A 2227-nucleotide genomic window follows, 5' to 3' on the forward strand; every position below is an offset into this window, starting at 1 on the left:
AGTGGAGTGACCTAGTTCAGTTCACTCCCTCCCTCTCGCGTAACCCTAGCCGTCATTTACTGTTCCTCACTCTGAGCTCCCTCCGGCGATCCCATCCCACGACCGCGTGCATGGTTGGTCGGGAGAGCAGGTGCCTCCGGAACCCTGCCTTTCGAGATCCTGCCTGGGAGAACGGCAATAAGGTTTATGGGGAGCGTCTCGACACGACTGCTCCCGGTCCGTCCGCATCTTCGTCCGCCTCTGCTTCCACTACTTCCCCTGCATCGACACCATGGTCGACGCCGCCGCCGCCAAGAAGATGGCCACGGACGACGCCGAGGCTGCTGCTGCCGCCGCAGCATTGGCCCGGCGAACCAGAGGGTATGATCTGTTCATCCATCATTTACTCGTATATGCTAGTTGCATATGTTCTGGTCATAGATGGGTCGGTTCTATGTACTGTACGTGTTAGTATGCTTACGTATCGGTATGAGATGCATACCGCAATTGCCATGCTTACTGCTTACTCGTGGATTAGTCTAATCGGAAAAGTGCTAATATTTCCAACACCTTTTGTAAAATATAGGGTCTAGTATATTGTATATGTACACGTATTTGTATACGTATATAACTGTATTGTGACATCTATATACTGAGACATGAGGCTGGATGTCAACCACCCACGTAAACCCTAAACCCTGTGTTTAACTTGGCTGTGTACGATTTATATATACAACGTATACAGATACAGTACAATTCCCTACAAACAATACGCCTTGCCCGTTTCCAAGCCCCATCGCCTTGTATTCTTCTGCGTTATCCACCGCCGCTTGGCCTAGCTTTGTCGCCTTCGTCCCGGTTGCCCGGCGTCGGCCACACAAGTCTCCCTAATCTCTCTGCTGTTGTACGTATTATTATACTCCGGAAATATTTGGTCCGCTTCGGCCAGGTGCTCTTCCGTCGCCCAGACGTAGCAAATGGCGGGGAAACGTGCGCGACGTACGTCCACACCAACACAGGCTGCGGTCACTAACCTGATCGCGAGGAACAGTAACCGTTAGGTGTGGCACGTGGGGTATATAATTTCCTTTGCTTAGCACCACAGTTTCACTCGCAAATCATAGGCTCTCTTTCTCTCACGCGCGACACAGAAGCATAACACGTAGTCACTTACTGTAGGTTTCTGTGCCTTCAATGGAACAGCTAAACTGGGAGCAGGACGAGCAGGAGCTCAGCCTTGAGCTCACCCTCCGCATGACCTGGGCGGCGCAGGCGGAGGCGGAGCAGGGCGGCTTCTTCCTCTGCGTCTACTGCGACCGCAAGTTCCGCAGCTCGCAGGCGCTCGGCGGCCACCAGAACGCGCACAAGCACGAGCGCAGCGTCGCCAAGCGCCGGCGGGAGATCGCCGCCAGCACGCGCGCGCATGGGGCGGGCGGCGCACCTGCCGCGGCGCAGGACGCAAGGCCGGGCGGGTACGCGGGCGACAGCGACTTCTTATCGGCGGATGGGAGGGCGAGGAAAACGGAGGCGCTCAAGGCCGCTCCTCCGATGCTTGCTGGCATGGCGCGCAAGCGCGGCAGCGCCCCGTCAGAGTACGCCTACGGCGCCTTCGAGCACGTCGCCGGCGAGGTGGACCTATCTCTCAGGCTATGATCGGATCCGCTGCTAGCAGTTTGTTTCGGTGTGCCAATGTCTGCTGTGCGGTTCATGTCAAATGAACTGTTTGTTTCGAACTCTTGTGTGTTGAATAAGATTGATCTGTTCTTCTCACAGATTCTTCTTATGGCTAGTTGAGTGTGGCTGATGGTATTATTCCTTAGCCAGGAAGACATGTTGGTTTACATTTACAGGAGATTTGGTCAGTCCTTCTGTTGTTTAATCTTTGATCTAGTTCGGTGATTGATTTCGAGTTTCTTGATAGAGGATTCCTCAACCTCAAGTGATTCAAATCGTGCATATTCCATGTGAGATTTCTTGTTTCAAAAACAAATACTCCCACAGTAATCAAATATGAGACTAAATATAAGACATTCTAGCAGTTCAAATTGAACTGCGAAAACGTCCTGTACTATATACTCCTGAATCCTATCGATTTAACTGGACGTATATGCTTCGCTGGCTATCACTTGTGCAACAGCCACCTCCAAAAACTCAACTGTCTCTTAAGTTCCAAATTAAAAACGTGCCGCTAATATATTGTGATAGGGAAAGAATCTTTCTAAAGAAAAGAGAGAGAATGTCTCACGTA

At 51.6% G+C, this 2227-nt stretch overlaps 1 protein-coding gene across 1 annotated transcript; it reads left to right on the forward strand.

Moving 5' to 3' along the window:
• The first annotated feature begins 1106 nt into the window (after positions 1 to 1106).
• Positions 1107 to 1858, forward strand: LOC119305605 (zinc finger protein 4-like). Its single transcript, XM_037582088.1, has one exon. It carries the CDS (start codon positions 1174 to 1176, stop codon positions 1630 to 1632), a length of 459 nt encoding a protein of 152 aa, XP_037437985.1. The 5' UTR covers positions 1107 to 1173; the 3' UTR covers positions 1633 to 1858.
• The last annotated feature ends 369 nt before the right edge of the window (positions 1859 to 2227 follow it).

This window comes from Triticum dicoccoides, chromosome 5B, assembly GCF_002162155.2.
Source record: "Triticum dicoccoides isolate Atlit2015 ecotype Zavitan chromosome 5B, WEW_v2.0, whole genome shotgun sequence".
Taxonomy (NCBI): domain Eukaryota; kingdom Viridiplantae; phylum Streptophyta; class Magnoliopsida; order Poales; family Poaceae; genus Triticum; species Triticum dicoccoides.

Bases quoted from the DNA above. Each gene is read 5' to 3' on its own strand.
- LOC119305605 (XM_037582088.1), top strand. From the start codon at position 1,174: ATGGAACAGCTAAACTGGGAGCAGGACGAGCAGGAGCTCAGCCTTGAG.